The sequence below is a fragment of the Acyrthosiphon pisum genome, chromosome X (genome assembly GCF_005508785.2).
Source record: "Acyrthosiphon pisum isolate AL4f chromosome X, pea_aphid_22Mar2018_4r6ur, whole genome shotgun sequence".
Classification (NCBI taxonomy): Eukaryota; Metazoa; Arthropoda; class Insecta; order Hemiptera; family Aphididae; genus Acyrthosiphon; species Acyrthosiphon pisum.
Window position 1 is genome coordinate 127,632,230 of NC_042493.1, and position 16,701 is coordinate 127,648,930.

At 28.4% G+C, this 16,701-nt stretch overlaps 1 protein-coding gene across 3 annotated transcripts; it reads right to left on the minus strand.

Moving 5' to 3' along the window:
* Nucleotides 1-235: 235 nt before the first annotated feature.
* LOC100569754 (tubulin glycylase 3A-like) lies at nucleotides 236-15,423 on the minus strand. 3 transcript variants are annotated; one of them, XR_003840277.1, is made up of 12 exons: nucleotides 15,234-15,423; nucleotides 14,794-15,109; nucleotides 14,573-14,702; nucleotides 14,281-14,498; nucleotides 13,605-13,802; nucleotides 13,343-13,540; nucleotides 8,221-8,437; nucleotides 8,061-8,151; nucleotides 7,773-7,937; nucleotides 4,807-5,060; nucleotides 2,171-2,478; nucleotides 236-902 (listed from the first exon to the last, which is right to left on the minus strand). XR_003840277.1 is itself a non-coding variant. In XM_029492797.1 (12 exons), the coding sequence occupies exons 2-12, from the start codon at nucleotides 14,971-14,973 to the stop codon at nucleotides 875-877; spliced, it is 1,878 nt and encodes a 625-aa protein (XP_029348657.1). In that variant the 5' UTR covers nucleotides 14,974-15,104; nucleotides 15,234-15,423; the 3' UTR covers nucleotides 236-874. The 3 variants fall into 3 exon arrangements, 2 of the variants coding, with proteins under 2 accessions (XP_029348657.1, XP_029348656.1); XM_029492797.1 differs by having other exon boundaries at nucleotides 2,280-2,478; nucleotides 14,794-15,104; XM_029492796.1 differs by having other exon boundaries at nucleotides 2,280-2,478.
* Nucleotides 15,424-16,701: the final 1,278 nt, after the last annotated feature.

Genomic DNA, 16,701 nt, shown 5'->3' on the forward strand with positions numbered 1-16,701 from the left:
TTTGCATGAAAACTTTCACAACTGTTAGTGGTTGCTGAAAAATCACTCCAAACCTTTGGGCCGTTTATGAATATCCGTTATCGATGCGTATCATATATGATGAGCAAGTTTGAAGGTAACCGGCTTAACAGGTAGTTATGACATTTTATCTATACGAACTTAATGCAAAGATATGAAGATAATACCCTGGACTCAATTCAAACACATAAAAATAGTATGAACTCAATTCTCAATATCACTGTTTAATACTGAGTTATAATGAGTAGTGCAAGAATATTCATTCAATACGCGGATTCTTAAAATATTAAATTATTAAACCTCCACCAATACATGTTTATATCAAAATATTTCAAATACAATTTTATGGTATCGATAGATAATCTGACTTCGCTAGGGAATAAATGAACAAACATACATTTTTTTTTTAATCTCTTCTCTGCTTAATACCTTTGTGTGGTGACGGTGGACTACAACAGAAAACTAAACGCCGACACTGGATTGTTTGTAAAAGTTGTGCTGGAAAAGTGGAAACCAACCTCAGTGGCCAGGTGGACAGCGGTAATCCATTCAATTCATCTGTGGCCGGGACTGCCAACCAGACACCGTTCGGGTGGGGGTACTACGGCTACATAGGTAAAAAAAAACACAACATTTTCACAGAACAACTTCATGGATGTGAAATTTTTCTAACGTACCTACCAAAGAGTACATCATGTTTTTGATTTTTTCCTGCCCGCCATTAGCTATGAAATTTACATAACTATTTTAAAAAAATAATTATGGCTTAAACATTTTTACCAAAAATAAAATATAATTAAAAAAGTATTTAAATTTTTCAAAACTTTCCATCCTTGAGTCATATATTGATAGGTACTTATTGTGCGAATTTGTATACATTGTACCTATATTTCAAAAAAAAGTAAATAATACAATTATTATTTCGAGAATTTTTTATAATTAAATAAAATACATTTTTGTTTATTGTCTATAGTCTATACTTAAGTATAATATGCATTGTACCTACCTATTATATTATTTATATAAACGTTAAAAAATTATAATACAAAAAAAAATTATAATATAATTTGTAATAAGTTATATTATTTAAGTGTGATATGTAGGTACGATTATATTATTGATATATCAAAATATTTTAAATCCTCATTTTAGTTCGACTAATATTTTTAGTCCTATGAAAAATACCATTAAATCAAGCTATATTCGAATTATGACTATTAGCTAAATTATCATTACGTTTTAGTAGAAATAAATTGCTTCATTCTCAATTAAATAATAAACGTGTTTTTCAGAAGGTATGTACTGAGTACAAACGGTTTACTAAACATCGTTTTGCCAATAATTTTATGTAAAAAGTGTTGACTAAAATTTTTGATCCTATCATTTACTGACTTGTTCAACGGTTTAGTGCTTTTGATACACTCGATAGTAAATATTAGCTTTTGGAAATTAACAAACTTCATAATATGCTATATGCTTATCAGGTGGCAGGTATCAGTAAACAGTCAGCAACTATTTGCTTTCGTTACCTCTGAGAAAACACGCCTTAGGTTTATAAAAAAAATTCTATATATTGTTTATTTGTGATCAGTGACTAGTGAGTAGTATAATTAATTATCATTTATTAAACATATATGAAATACAATTTTTGGATTGTATAATAACTCCTAATTTTTAAAAACTAAAATGAAGATAACATTGGTTTAGGCCACTATAATGCACTTCATAAATAAATACTTTGAACAAATTTCAGTGAGGTTGGTTATAATTTATAACTTATAGCCTAAGTTATAGCCTATAGGTACTTGTAACTTATTAATATAATAATTATAGTTTGGTATAAACTATAAAATGTATCATCTCTGATCGAATTAGATGAACGAAATTGATTTAATAACTTACAAATATTAATTTTGTGTTAATAATTTAAATTAAATTTTTAAAGACAACTGTACAATCAAATTCTGTTATTACTTAATTGTATTTTAAGTTTTTTCAAAAATGGTTGACAATATATATTTTATTTAACCATTTTGTATAGAATTATTTTTACACAAAAATTAACCGTACACTATATAGCAGTGACTGATAATCACGGTCAATGTTAGACAAACGCGAACGACACTTGTAAATTAAGAACAAATCGACTTACGAGATTATTTCGTCGGATATTATGCGGTGTGCGAGTTAGGTTCAACGATTAATTACAGTGAAATTGGCGGAATTAGAGCCTGCTTACGTTGACATATTCTTTTTTTTACCTATGAAGTCGTAGTGACACCAACCGGCGGTGGTAGTCAAACGTGAACGGTGTATGGTAGTTGGCAGTCCCGGCCGCTGACGAATTGAATGGATTCCCGCTGTCCACCGCGGCCGCTGAGGTTGGTTTCCACTTTTCCGGCACAACTTTAACAAACAGTCCTGTGTCAGCGTTCGTGTTGTTTTTGTAGTCCACCGTCACTAAAACAAAAGTTTGGGCAGAGAAGAGATTTAAAAAAAAAATCACCTTTTAGGGATGGACGCAGGAATTTTTTTTCGGAAATAGGAAATCTAATTTTTTTTTTCTATGTAGTATGTACACCAGTGACTTGGCTAGGGGGTGCTAGGGGCCTATAGCTTCCCCCTACGAAATTTTACGAACATTTAAGTTTATTTTTATAGTCTATTAAAGTTACAGCAAATATAAATTTGTATATTCATATAGGAGCAGAACCCGAGATGAAACATCAGCATTAGTGCATGTACACCAACTCTGTGTAAACAGGTGTCACGTAAATACATCGCGGTAAATTGGTTGTGGTAATTTGGGCGCGTTAAATTGGGTGCGGTAAATTGGGCGTCGGTGTAATATCGTCGCACGTCATTTCGGCGAGTGATACATGTCTATATATGTACAATTTAATATAATAATCAATAAATACCTAGTTTAAATGAAGTACACATAACTTAGTATAAAATATAATTTAAAGCAAATAAGTAAAAATAGTTTTAGATTTTTAATAAGGTATAAATTAAATTGTGCCACAGATAGCTAATAATATTAATAACAAAAATGTATATAAATAAAGTTCTAAATTAAAATTGCAACTAGAAATTAACGGCTATCCCACGTAAATAATTTTGAATATTAGTAGTATTTGGGTCAAATGTTGAGGTTAATTTTCGAAGACGAATTGCAGAATCTTTATATTTTTTCTTTTTAGGTAATGATTTCCAGAAAGTAACTGTTCGTCTTTAAAAAGGTTTATATTATTTTATTTTTCAACGCGTTAATGAAAATCCAAATAGATGGATGAACTGAATTTAACAACGAATTGAAAGAATTGTGCCAGCCTTCTACTGCATTATTTGTACGTGGAATATCTTTTTCAATTAAAAAATAACAATTCCATATTGCAATAGGAAACAGTGGAGGTGTCTTTCGTACTTTTCTGTTAACGCGACCAATATATGTATCCTCAAAGTAAATTATAAAGTTGGACAAGAGTTCCTCGTTGCTTTTATAAAATTCTGTTTGAAGAATGTTTTCGAAACTATCTTCAACAAGATTTTCGGGTAAATAATATTTAATAATATTATGCTAATGCCAGTATTTTCCAAATATTAAGGGAAAATTCTGGGTCAGTAGAATATTTATTACTTAACCCTATATTTTGAATATGCCACCAAATTGACTGTCCAAGATGAAAAAAAAAACCTTGAATTTTAGTATTTGGGTATACAAATAGGGCTGCATTCATGGCAGCTTTTTCAAAATCAGCCTTAATCATCAATGGATTTAAATTTTTTTCACTGTATAATTGTATAAAGCGGGTACAAATCGCAACAAAGCGTACAAAGCGTTGACGATAGACTGACAGTAAAAGAAGGTTCAAATGTGAACATAACACATTATAGGATATTTTTTATCTAATCACGAGCCTATCATTTTACCTATAATTTAGGCAGGTACCGTAATATGGACGACGATAATTTAAAATGATCATAATTTAGACTGAGGTTATCATTAAATTGACGTGATCTAATATAAAACGACTATATGACGCGCGACAATATTACACCTCGACCAATTCCCCGCGCCGAAATTCTCGCGCCCAATTTACCACGCCCAACTTACTGTGATCAAATTATATGGAACCGTGTAAACATATTATAACTAAATTAGTTATACTATGATTCAATATAATTTTACACCTGTATTTTATATTTTATCAAAACAACCCAAATAACTGTGTTAAAAATCTGTAAGTACACCTTACATTTGACAGAGCTAAATAATAAGTAAATTCCCGAGAACTTAACAAGCCACGGGCAATGCCGTGTTTTTTTATATTAGTAGAAAGTGGTAATCAAAATGTTTTTTCGTTGACTATCAATAATATTTCTTTGGACGATAACTAAATCACTCTTTTTTGTGTTTGGGTAAAAAAGGTAATTTGGGCGAAAACCAAAAGGTCGATAATTGGAAAAACAGATCCACCCACAAAGTGAGGTACATCGATGCCGATTTTCCAGTTAATTGAGGTACATTAAATTCTTCTAAGATACACCTATATAGGGCCGTATTTTATATTTGTTCATATATTCCCGGGCGAAGTATCTACTGTAGATACCAACGAATTGTATTTGAAATATTTAGATATAAACATGTATTTATTGGTGGAGGTCAAATAATTTTATACTTTAAGAATCTATATCGAATAGATATTCTTACTAAACATATTATAACTCAGTATTGAAATACACGTACCCAAATAAATTACAACGGTAGGAATAAAAATGATATACCTTTTATAATGTCACCTAGGAGCATAGGCACCAAATTTGCAATTACGCTCGTAGATGGATTCAGACCGGGAATGGAATTGATCTCAATCAAATATGGGATAAAGTTATCCGTGATCAAGAAATCGGCTCCATACAACTGAAAAGTATTGTCCCGGTAAAACGAAGTGTCGGTTGCAGCTTGTAACACAGCGTAAATACTTTCGCTCATCCCGGGAAAAATTAATTCATCCCATACGTATTCTTGTCCAATATTTCTGAAATAAGTATGTAATCGTAAGACTATTCAGTTATATGGAAATAACCTACACAATTATTATATATTTTATATATCAGACATATGAATATGACTTCTTGGCACAACGGAGACTAATAATGTAAGTGTTATACAACACACTTTGTGTAATATTAAATGACGACTGTGCCGTGTTGTTTTTATTATGAAAGATTATCAATAGTTATATATTTTTTCATTAAGTGTAAACCGAATGATGGACGAATTTTACGTTGACCTACTTTATGGTTGAAGGAATCAGTCACGGCCTTGTGACAAGTTGCGTTATTCGATTTTATTTATTTAGAAGGTCGTTGCAAACTACGAATGTTCTTTTAAAACGTATTCCCGTTTTTATAATTTGAAATATTAAGAATGGATAGCAGGTAATTAGAAGATTATATCGGATAGATGGATTGGAATAGAAACGTTTATATAAGGCTTTGGTGACAATTTTAACTGTCGGAATTATCGTTATGGAGAGAATTAAGATTTAGAGTGTGGGGCATGCAATTAAAGTGGTCTGTATTCCAAAAATTCCTGTTATCATTATTAACTAACAATTTTTTTTATTTTTTTTATTTTAATTAATTAAAAAAATATAAAGTTAGAAGTACTAACAAATATATATTTCTGCCTCAGGTGAGTAGGCAAATCTTTATTAAATAGATGGATATCAAGAGACTTTGTTCGACTTGTGGGTTATGACTTAACTTATCAAAATTGATTCTAAAAAACAATTTTTAATCAACTTCATATGTATTTGGCCGTTGACCGTGTACAGTGTACACTGTACGTGTACCGGGTGTGGGTCCCATGACTAATAGTCTAATGTTATAATTACTATTTTTTATTTTTTTAATATTCCTTAACATTTTCATCGAAACTCATTGTATCTTAGTATCTTATACATTAAATAATTGTTGATAATTGTTTAACCAAGCAATAAAATGTAAGTATATACTCAGGAAAAGAACATAAAAACAGTAGTTTAATACATTTTTTTGGACCCATCCATCCTTGAATAAAACCTAGTTGCGCTACTGGTGTTAGTTATGAATGGTCATAAGTGAAGTACTAATACGCTTATTATTTTACGCACCTCCATCAAGTCCATTGAATTTCACATGAGAACATTAAGAACTAACTATTCTATTACCACGAAAAATAAGTTTTTTTCACTTAAACGAACAATTCTAATATGACATTATAGTGCTCATAGTAATTTGTATTCTGAAAATTATACTAGACCGCAGAACATTTTAGATTCTAAGTGAAGCGATGAATTTATTGATTTACAATGATGTGTTTTTTTTAAATTTTTTTAATACATTTTGAATTTTTGTGTCTGTTATCCCCGTTTAGTGCAGTAAAATTGCTTCGATTTTATTCAACAGTAACTTGTTGGTTGATAAAATGAAGCTAGTTGGTGCATTAAGGAGGTCAAAAACGAATAACTACAGAAACTATACATGAACATTTAACTGAATGTTTATACACCATAACGTTTAAAAAATGATAAGGTCAACATTTTAAATTCCCATTAGTTTAAAAAAGCGCAGATAAAAACAAAATACAAATTAAGGAAAACGGAAATTTTTACCCACAATCGGGTCTCAACAATATCGATTTTAGTTGTTGGTGTATCTCTAAAAATATGAATGTAGATACATGATATTTTCACTGGTTGCTTATAATAGCATTTCAATATACGATAAATTTTCAAAAAGAATTTATTTATTTTGAACTGCTTACGGACATTATCAGTTTCAAATTTTTTAGTTTTTTTCCAATAAATGTCAAAAACATTTTATTTGTTGGGTAAAAAAGGTTGAATATTTAATACTTCTAATATATTGTTACAATGACATTTGAAAAATATTAAAATCCATAGTCACAATTTGTTTTATAAGCATTTTAAGTTCAAATTTTGACAAAATACATAAAAATGTCGAAAATGTGCAAATTATTTTGTGGTTAGAAATTCAAAAAAAATTTTTTATTTAAATCTAAGATTTGAAAATGTAATACAAGATTTCGCATAAATTTGTATACCTTTATTAAAAGAAAGTCAAATTAAATTTTAATGAGCGTTTTAAGTTCATATTTTTACAACATTGAATACTCACTCGATTTCTCATATAGAAATTTTCTAATTTTGTTGTTATTCGAAAATGAATAAATGTAGATACATAAATAGTTTTGAGCTGTTAATGAACAATTTCAAACTTCAATTTTTTTAGTTTTTTTTTTCTATAATTGTTAATAAAATTTTATTTGTTGGGTAAAAATGCGTGAAAGTATAGTAGTTGAAAAATCAATACATAGGCACAATTCAAATTTAACACAATCCATATTAGTGACCCATGTGTGCAGTGTAACCTAGTATACAGCGGAGCGACACCCTCTTGCCCACCTTTTTAAAATTACTTTTAGTTATGATTAAATATTTAATTTTTAAATTTTTAAATTATAAAATGTAACTAGGTTATTTCCTTGGTATGGCGTGTTTTAATATTTTTTCATTATGAAAATTGGGATAAACGTTATGAGTTATGACGTACTGTAGGAATTATAATAACTACTTAATTACCAATTTTCGACTAATATTACAACGGTTGTGAGGCCTCTCAAATCTGTGCAGTATGGACGTACGAACGAGACCTTATATCAGTAATAATTTTATGTTATATACCTCAAATGGTTTTGTAGTTCTCTGTAATCCCACATGCACTCTGCAGGTACTTGTGAATTCCTAATTTTTCGATACCTAATTTGCAGTCTGACATTGCTGAGATGAATGGATTCATGCATGTTTCCCATGGAGAAACTGTTAGTACAAAATCGGACGTAACCCTCTCTATAAAAAATTGGTTATTTAAACATTTTTTTATATTAACCGTCGTGTGCGCGTAATCTTTATGATGCTATTATACAAATAATAATAGCAGAAAAAAAAACTTTGTAAAGAATATATACTAACTTATACATCCACACAACTACTGGATTCATATTGGTCACTAAAAACCATTGTCGCAAATCAATTTTACACGTATAAACCAAAAGAGGTCTTTCTAAAAATAAAAGTGATGTTGCTAGTTTTTATGTCTTTATTTTTATTAATTAATACGAATTATTTTTACCAATATATTTCTGTAAAATATAATTATTTCTTGAAATATCTGATTTAGGGATTTTTTGTTTTATCATCTGCAAGTCTCTGGACAATATTATGCCATGACCAGAACAGTTTGATGTGGGCTTTATGATCCATGTGTTGGTAATCCCGTCTATATAGTGTTGGGGACAATATATTTTCACTTCTTCGAGTAAATATTTACATTTTGCATATACATCTAACTATACACAGATTACATATTATAGTTACTACAACATTCGTGAAATGATGTATTCGTAACCTGCTGTACAGTAGGTTACAAGTGGGTCACTGTTATGGATGGTGTTTGATTTGAATTCAATGATATAATATAATTGTAAAAGAAAAACGATTCTGAGCGAACACGGTCAGGCAGCATATGATATTACTATGTATATTTGATGATATTATTGTGAATAAAGTAATTTATATATGAGTAAACGACCTATTTACGTGGACCCCTGTTTTTAATTTTCAGTCCTTAGCTATACAAGTTGAACATTTTATAAATTTTTAACATCAAAATAATTACTAAATTTTAAATTTGATACATTTTGTCAAAATTTTAACTTTAAAATTTAAATGCTAATAAAAAAAATTGTATCTTTGTATTTTTAATGTTTTTCAACTACTATAATAATAATATATCAGGAGCATTGTATTAATTTTTAACGCAATTTTACCCAACAAATAAAATATTATTGACATACACTGAAAATAAAACTAAAAATTGGATTTGATCGAAAACTAAATAATTCCCATTTTTCCTTAATTTTTTTTATGTTTTTCCCGGCGCTTTTGAAAACTACAAGACGTTTTACTATATTCTTTTCCCCATCGAACAAGATACTGTTGTAGAAAATCGTAGTTTTACTGAACCAAACGGCGATAACAGACACAACAATTTAAAAAAAAATTTGAAATTTAGAAAAAATACACATCATTGGATATCAATTCATCGCTCCGCTCAGAATCCACTCAAAAAATGGGTGAGAAGTTAGCTTGTATAAATATTAATATTAGTTTTTACAAAATCAAATGTTCTTTTAATAAATTCAAACATCTTATTCTTTGTAAGTTAAGCCCACAAATAATACTTTAATTTTGGTATATAGTTTTGACTGCTGGGTAATTTTAATTGAAAATGTACTTGGTTTACAGCAAACATCTTTGGCGTAGCTAAAATAGTCTACCGAAAACGTCACGTGAAGTGATCATCTTAACATAATATAAAACAAAGTCCCATTTTCTGTCTGTATGCTTAGATCCTTAAAATTACGCAATGGTTTTTGATGAGATTTTTTTTTTAATTAATTGAGTGATTCAAGAGAAAAGTTTATATGTATATAACATGCATAATATTGATGAAAAACACCTCCGAGAGGTGCTCAAACAGGAGTTTTGAGATTTACGATAGACATCTTTGCTTATTAATGGCTACTATTGATACAAACAAATAAAACATATTATTTAAATTAAAAAAAAAATATAATAATAAATTAAGATCTTATCAAAGTCCCACTGCCTGTCAGTTGCTAATTAATAAATATTAGTATTTTAAATGTTTGCCAATAGTTACTCAGACAGACGAGGTAAAAGCATCCTTGATGGATCCACCGCACGCTAATAGTTTCGAATAAAGAAATTATGTCATAAAATAAATATAAGAGTTATAGTAGCTATTATATAGATTTTCAAAAACTACTTTACCGATTATTTGAAAATATCGAATTGTTCTTGAAGATATTAGGAATGTTAAAAGAGTAGTTTGAACTACGTTCAATTTATACCAAATGCTATACTCAATCCTCCACAAATACATTTTTCACCTTGGTCGATTTATTTCACAAAGCTACCCAAATTTATGTGTCAACTGAGGTACACCAAATCCAAGATAGACTAATATAATCTACAATTTTTTTTAAAATTTTATGTCAGGTGAAATTGGGTTATAGCCTTATAGGTGTAACTAAAATTGGGTGTTGGTTTATTCGAAATAATAACCTCAAAAAATTACTGGACCGTTTTCAATTAAACATTTTTCAATTTTTCAACTCATATAGGTTGTAGATAGGTAAAACGTAGCTCACACATGATTTTTTTAGCATACGAAAAAACAAATTATTATTTTTTGTCAATCTAATTAAATTAATATTATAATTAGTAGAAATATGGTATATACATTTTGTACAAATATATTTATTAAAAAGGTGAGCAAGAGGTTGTCGCTTTGCTGTATAGTAAGTTATAAGTGGGTCACTGTATGGATGGTTTTAAATTTTCATTCAATGATATAATATCATTGTATAAGAAAAACCGACCAAGTGCGAGTCGGACTCGCGCATGAAGTGTACCGTAATCCATACTATCATCTATAAACATGTTGGCAAAACTGTTTATATTATATATTCTAGAATTTTTAGTATTAATTTTGTTATTACAGCGGCAACAGAAATACATAATCTGTGAAAATTGCAACTGTCCTAATGACAGACGGACGGACTATTACTTAGAACCCTAAAAAAATTATTCTGAGAGAAGACAGTCAGTCAGCCTACTATATTAATTATTACTAAGTATATATTTAATTAAATTATTGTTAATAAAGTAATTTAAGTGGAACCTTGTTTTAAATTTTCAATCCTCAGATATAAAATTGAACATTTTATACATTTTTAATTAGAAAATAATTATTACATTTTAAATTTGATACGTTTTGTCAAAATTCGAAATTTAAATACTTATAAAATAAAATTATTGGTCATTGTATAATGGTTGTATTAGACTTGAATTCAATGATATAATATCATTGTATAAGAAAAACGATTCTGAGCGGAAACAGTTTGTCAGTCTAGATATTTTATATTTTGTTATTATTTATTTTATCATGTAAATTCAATTAATATTAAAATATTATATTTTTTTATTCGTGTTTATGGTGATAAACAAAGCATTAAAAATTAAAATCCCATTTTTAGCGTTTTTTCGTAATTTTCCAGTGGTTTTTCCCGTTGAATTAAATAACTATTGAGAAAATCGAAAAATGACCTCTTTAAAGTACCATCTTGATCCAATTTGCTAAAAGATAAGGTATTATATTTGAAATCGAAACTCTCCTTCTGGAAGAAATTTTGTATACAGGATATAAAAATAAAAAAATAAAAATAAAAAAATAAACACCATTGTAAAAACAATAGCTTCCTTGCTCCGCTCCGAATCTAATAGTGCCTATGTATTTTTTATATTTTCAAATGCTATTTTAACAATATATCAGGAGCCTTGTATTAAATTTTTACTTATTTTTACCCAACAAATAAAATTTTATTGAAAATCATAGAAAAAAACTAAAAAAATTGAAAACTGACAATGTCCATAAACAGCTCAAAAAGAGCCAAATAATTTTAAAATAATATTTGGAAAATTGTATGGTGTATAGAAAATGTTTTGACATTTAGTTTAAGTTTTCTGTACCTACGGTCATTTGTTTTAGAGTTGCACCAAAAACCAAAATCGATTTTCTCAAAAACTGATTTTGCGTAAAAATTCTTGTCTTCCTTAATTTTTCATTTGTTTCTCACGGCGCTTTTGAAAACTACTGGGTAATTTTACTTTTGACCCTGCAAAGTACCAACTAGTTTCACTCTCCTATCAGAAAAAATACTGTCGAAGAAAATCTAAGCATTTTTACTGTCCTAAAAGGTGATGACATAGGTACACAAAAATAAAAAAAAATTTTTAAAAAAACACATCATTGTAAAATCAATATATTCAACGCTCCACTCAGAATGTAAAATATAAATCTTTAGCCTGGATAACTCCGGATGGGACAGCTAGTTCTATTTTAAAATGCAAAAAAAATATATCAAGCTAATGAATATGGTACCAGAAATACCTATTGACCTAAAGCGATTACGAATTCTGAAAACATACTATAAAGTGCAATGAAATCATGATATTGTTTTAGAATACCAATTTTTAGAATATCAAGTTGTAATTAGGGCATGTTGTAGAACAATATATTTTACCAAAATAATATTGCTTATATTTATTTAGAATCTAGAAATAATATTGTTAAAATTATCATTTTTGACGATATACTTAACTAAAACTGTAAATCATACATTGATAATCAATGTATGATATTATAGGAATATGCTTTTAAGAATCGAATGAAAGCAGGATTAGGTGTTAAAAATTTTGCTTTTTACACTTTGCTAAATTTCAAGTGAATTATTAAGTACCTATACGTAACTTAGTTGTTCTTTTATTATACAAGACATGTGTGTTTGTACATTGCTTTTTTTGGAGTACTATCCAAAGCTCAGAAGACGGAAATAAGTATGTCACAGGCGGACAAAAGCTTTTATAGAAAATGTTTACACATTTTATGTCCTAAGTGGAGTAGTCGAATGTACAATAATAATACTTTTTTTTTTATTTTCAGGTCCTTTCTCACCTTTTTGGGCAGTGAAAATTCTTTAATTTTAATATCTTTTCAGGAAGTAAAGTGACTCTAGATGGTAAATCGGGAGTACAATAGAAAAAATGTCTCATTACTTCTCCTTAAAATTTCAAAAGACATTAAAGAAGAAAAAAGATGAAAAAACGGGAATTTTTAAGCAAAACCATTTATTGACAAAATAAATTTTATTATATTTTTGTAATTCAAAACGGACAACTGCAGATACAATATTATTAGCACCGAATGTTTGTTAGCTATTGGTATAATTTTTTTTTAATTTTAGATTTAAATTTTAAGCTATTTATAAGCATTTAAAATTTTTGATTCTTTTAGATTTTTAAAAAAAAAAGTTTGTGAGTAATTTAAAATAATAGTTAGTTAGTTAACTAAGTTTGGCCTATTTTACATAGTATCACGTATCGTAATACTAATAGTAAAACAAGTTACTATGATAAGAAGTATTAAATATACTATTAATATGATATAATTAAGTAGGTATATATTTGGTATTTAGTACCTAATATACCGCTGATAGTCGTTTCCATTCAGAATCGTTTTCCGTACACAATGATTTAGTAGAGAGGTTAACATTTTTATCAATTTTAAAATGATATTGCTGAATAATTATTGCACAACATTGATTTACTTCTAATTCATTTGTGTATTCTTGATTAAATTTGGCATTACTATCGATAGTCAATTTTTTATAATGAATCATAAATTCATTCCATACTTCTTTTTGACTATTAAACTTCCATATATCCGTTTCAGTATTGCCAGCTTTTTGTTTATTCAGAAATTTTAATACACATCGTTTTACAAAATCAATGAGTTTGTATGGTATCTAGTGTGGTCATGAGAAAAATGATTTCATTATTTTTGTACAGTTACTATAAATTGATACATACATTGCCATCTGCAGTGAACATATTTTTATTATTCTCAATTGATTTAACAATAATTTTCAGTGTGCTTACTAACGCTGTTGTAATGTAATCTTCCACAAATGCATCACTGTCTGCTTCTGTTCGAATATAATGACATCTTGGAAACATCAAATTTGTTTCAGCATTTTTGTAAGATTCCAAACATTGTGCCAAACCATCCTGTATTTTAAAATAGATACTTTAATCACGTGGCTAAATCAGTTTGGTAACTGTTATGGCGTTGTTTATATTCAATTTTACTAAAAATCTCATTAATTACCAAAGCATTTAAAATAGATGTGTCAATTACGTTTTCATAGCAAGCAATTTAAAAAAAAAACATAATTATTTTATATAAAATAAGTTATATAAATATTATTTTCAAGATTTCTATTCATATCTAATAATGATTTGCATGTTTTTTCATTGGGTTTCAACCAATTTATTTATGCTTTTGGTCTAAAATGAACAATACAGAAGGGTGGTTCTCAACCAAGTTTTTAAGTAACTTTTTTAAAAATTAATAACTACATAATTAATTTTGATGAACCAAGCCCCAAGGTTACTCTGATTTGTTATTAATCAAGTGAATTGTTCAATGGCTAACTGTAAATATTAAATAGGTATATATTATTATAATATGTAGGTAAGTACTTACTTTGGTACAAAATATGTGTCTTGTCATCTGGCTGACACATGTAAATTTACTTAAACTGGACCAATTAATCAAGCGTTTTCTTGTGACGAAAATAAAATCAGATCTTTTATTTTTAAGAATACTCCATGATTGCAAACTTTTTAGGCGCTCAATGGCACCTTCGTATTCATTCATTGGCGATATCAGTGGGGGCGATTCGACCCAATTAACCATATATGCTTAAATTTTAAATCGTACATAAATAAATTGTTTTAAGAAGGAATTCAATTATACTGCTTGTTAAAATATTTACGTGGTGATTTTAAATATTGCAAATAATTGATAGGCGGTCTGTACGGATCTCGTTTTTCCACCCAACCACGGTTTCTCAGCTCTACAGAAATTGTTGGAAAATATCCTAATACCGAAAATATTTTTTGATCCTAAAAAACAAAAAACAATTCAAACATTATTCTGTTTATTTATTTTATTAACCGTTTTAACCCTTTTATTTATTCTAAGTACCTAAAGTACCTTTATAGCTTTCATCGTTCGATTACTGACACTCGTCAAGGACTCATCGTCTAATAATGTGTTTAATGTACTTAAATTCAATAAGTTATAGTTGCACTCTTTTATCAATGCTTTATAAAGTTCTTCAGTATAGTTTTTAAAATGTAGGCTGTATCTGCTGTTAAGCTTAAGGCTGTTCATTTTTGTTAGTTCTGAGTATTGGTATTCATGTTTTAATTCCAGAATTTGATTACAACCATCTTGTTTATCATTTGTTTTAGTATTGTTTGTGGTGGAACTTTCCTGTACCTCGTTGTAGCCGAAGTCAACACCTATTCTAATTATGATTTCATTTGTATTCAATAACTTTAATAGTGAAGATAATATTATTTTAGGCATATTAAGAGTGAAATATGTATAAAATTTAGTTCTATCTTTTTGATTTCAAAATGGTTTCTTACCGAGTTAAAAGTGAACTTCTTTTGCTAGTGTAGTTATTATTAGAATTCATTATGTGTTCTTTCGATTTTCGTATTGAGTATTATTTATGTAAATTTATTTGTTGAAAAGTTTTAAAAAGAATATAAAATTTAAGTTGTGTTGGATTTGTAAATGTGTTAACAAAGATTTGTATTTAATGTTTATACCTACTTTATATCCATGGTAATGATTGCTGAATTCCCGATATAGTTACCTACGTAACTGGATTATCATAATAGTACCAGTTGGCTGTTGGTGGGATGAGAATTAAAAGGTTCTATGTCCATTTTTTTCACGGTGTTTCTACATACAATACTTAGTGAGATACAGAAAATGAAAAGGTTCTATGTCATGAAAAATTACTGAATCATGATTATAGTTGTAGTTCGATAGAACTTTTTTATTCTGATAAGTTTATGTAAGTATGAAAAGTTTCTATCGTCATGTTATTCAATGCTGGTTATTATTGAAAGGTATTATCAATAATACATGTCGATGATACAATAAAAACAAAAATAGCCGGCCAAGTGCGATTCGGACTAGCGCACGAAGCGTTCGGTACCATAATTCAATATTCAATATTTTCATCTCTTGAATAGAAACTTTATGTAATGTATTTTGTATTTAAATGGTTGTAGGTAAATAAAAAATATAAGAATACTATGCATAGGTTTGTATTTTATTGATAAAACTAACTATAATATACTATACTTCTCACATTAATTAACATTATTTTCATGTTTTTAAACAAAATTTATAAGATAAATGGTTTGTTTGTGCCCGTGGCAACGACTTAAAACGATTCATTATAATTCTGTATTGAAATTTATAGAACGAATCATTTTATACGACGTCACTCATGGCAACCATTTATAAACAAAAATTTCGATCTAAAATCTCAAAATTCCCGTTTTAGCACCTACCGGGGTTGCTCCTCTCCCTTTTTTAGTATTTGTTATTATAGCATCCACGGAAATACATAATCTGTGAAAATTTCAATTTTCTTACTTTCATGATTCATGAGATACAGCCTGGTGACAGACAGACGGACGGACAGCCGAGCGAAAGTAATAGAGTTGAATTTTAAGTAAATGTAAATAAAATAATAGAACCTACAAACCAAGTTTTTAATTTATTAACCAATCCAAAATAAATTATAAAATATATTATTTCAATGGAAATTTTAATTTAAATAATTGATTATTTAGTAGGTTAAGTTAAGTTATCAGCGAGTCTCAACTTTTTTAAGGCTGCTTCCCACCTATTGGTATTGTCAGAGTTGAGCGTAATGGTGATTTTAATAAGTTATCTTAGCTATTGCTCTACGTCAGCACTGTATTGAATAATTTATACCTAATTTGATACCAATGGAATGAAACACAAAGTGAAATGGAAGTTTGGAAGATAATTTATTATTGATTTATAAAATGGTTAGACGATGGTTAGAAA

Bases quoted from the DNA above. Each gene is read 5' to 3' on its own strand.
- LOC100569754 (XM_029492796.1), bottom strand. From the start codon at position 15,283: ATGAATTCTAATAATAACTACACTAGCAAAAGAAGTTCACTTTTAACT. The intron at 14,703-14,793 runs GTACTTTAGGTA...TTTGTTTTTTAG, and splicing joins GAACGATGAAAGCTATAAAG to GATCAAAAAATATTTTCGGT. The intron at 5,061-7,772 runs GTATATAACATA...TACTTATTTCAG, and splicing joins GAACTACAAAACCATTTGAG to AAATATTGGACAAGAATACG.